Genomic DNA, 2,030 nt, shown 5'->3' with positions numbered 1-2,030 from the left:
CTTTTTAATAACTGTACATAGAGTATAACCTTCAAATATTGTGAATCACCATATCATACGTTTGTAACATATAATATTATAGATCAACTATACTTCCATTTTTTAAAAAGATGGAGTTTACATTCAAAGAAAAAATATATATCAAAAACATGTAAAGATTTTATGAATACTGAAATACTGTCATTTGTCTTCCAGGTGAAAGAACATGGCTTTTTCACTCAGACTATAGCATACAATGCTGTGGTTTTTCCATTTACCCACACAAAATGGAACCCAAGAGACAACGCAGCTGAGGAAATTACAGAGTCCTTACCAATGAAAGACATTCAAGTCTGCATAGTTTTCAGCTGAAACAAATAACCACCAGCTTCTCCATAGCATAGATTAGAACAGGGGAAAATGAATATCACTAACTGTACCCCGGAAGCCAGTGTGGCTGTGAGACCCAAGACCATCACAGAGAAAATGCTCATCTCCATGACTCTGGTGATCATCACCACCCTGACCATGCTGCTAAACTCCGCTGTGATCATGGCCATCTGCACCACCAAGAAGCTCCACCAGCCTGCCAACTACCTGATCTGTTCTCTAGCCGTGACAGATCTCTTGGTGGCCGTGCTTGTCATGCCCTTGAGCATCATGTACATTGTCATGGATAGCTGGAAGCTGGGCTACTTCATCTGCGAGGTGTGGCTGAGTGTGGATATGACCTGCTGCACCTGCTCCATCCTTCATCTCTGTGTGATCGCCCTGGACAGGTACTGGGCCATCACCAATGCTATCGAGTACGCCAGGAAGAGGACCGCCAAGAGGGCTGGGCTGATGATCCTCACGGTCTGGACCATCTCCATCTTCATCTCCATGCCCCCTCTGTTCTGGAGGAGCCACCGCCAACTCAGCCCACCCCCTAGTCAGTGCACCATCCAGCACGACCATGTCATCTACACCATCTACTCCACACTTGGGGCATTCTACATTCCCTTGACTCTGATACTGATTCTCTATTACCGGATTTACCATGCAGCCAAGAGCCTTTACCAGAAAAGAGGTTCAAGCCGGCATTTAAGCAACAGAAGCACAGATAGCCAAAATTCGTTCGCCAGTTGTAAATTGACGCAGACATTCTGTGTGTCTGACTTCTCCACCTCAGACCCTACCACAGAGTTTGAGAAGATCCACACCTCCATTAGGATTCCTCCCTTTGACAATGACCTGGATCACCCAGGAGAACGCCAACAAATCTCCAGCACCAGGGAGCGCAAGGCAGCACGAATCCTGGGTCTGATTTTGGGTGCATTCATCTTGTCCTGGCTGCCATTCTTCATCAAAGAGCTGATCATAGGTCTGAGCACCTATGCTGTGTCCTCCGAAGTGGCTGATTTTTTGACCTGGCTTGGTTATGTGAATTCTCTGATCAACCCTCTGCTCTACACAAGTTTCAATGAAGACTTTAAGCTGGCTTTTAAAAAGCTTATTCGGTGCCGAGAACATACTTAGATTGTAAAAACAGAGGGCTTGACTTTTAGCAGCCTCGTGAGTGCACGGGGGTAAGGGATGCAGCTTATTAATTCTTGAACATAGTTGGTTCAGGAGAGTTTGTAAGTACATGTGGTCTTGTTTTGTCTTTTTTTTTTTTTCTGTTTTGTTATTTAATGTGCTGTTTTTCTACCTCTGGTCTTATTTGTGGTACATAATTTCAAATAAACACTATCAAACAAAAGTAGAAATTTCATAGCAGTAATAATAAGGTGAAACAGTGAATACTTTTTATTTCTTTAGCCATTTCAGTTAACCCAGCAATTAAAGAATGCCAAAATAAATCTTCATTTGCAGAATTCTTTTACTTATATATCAAATACATGATGACTTGCCCTGGTGTGTGGCATTAATTACAAAGTTATGGATCCAAATGCTTAAGAATTCCATTGGGTATTGCATGATAACATAAAGGATTTTTTTAAAGTGGTGCGCTGTCATCTACTGCCAGATCTGACCCAAAGTCATTCCTTAGGACTACCTGGCCTGCATCT

At 42.8% G+C, this 2,030-nt stretch overlaps 1 protein-coding gene across 1 annotated transcript; it reads left to right on the top strand.

The window, feature by feature from the left end:
• The first annotated feature begins 399 nt into the window (after window positions 1–399).
• Window positions 400–1,497, top strand: HTR1E (5-hydroxytryptamine receptor 1E). Its single transcript, XM_055433694.2, has one exon. It carries the CDS (start codon window positions 400–402, stop codon window positions 1,495–1,497), a length of 1,098 nt encoding a protein of 365 aa, XP_055289669.1.
• The last annotated feature ends 533 nt before the right edge of the window (window positions 1,498–2,030 follow it).

Source organism: Moschus berezovskii, chromosome 10, assembly GCF_049115385.1.
Source record: "Moschus berezovskii isolate FMDL1 chromosome 10, NW_MosBer_1.0, whole genome shotgun sequence".
NCBI classification, from domain to species: Eukaryota; Metazoa; Chordata; class Mammalia; order Artiodactyla; family Moschidae; genus Moschus; species Moschus berezovskii.
The sequence above is the reverse complement of the archived record's forward strand: the minus strand, read 5'-3'. Positions and strand labels throughout refer to the sequence as shown.

Coding starts and splice junctions, on each gene's coding strand:
- HTR1E (XM_055433694.2), top strand. CDS start 400: ATGAATATCACTAACTGTACCCCGGAAGCCAGTGTGGCTGTGAGACCC.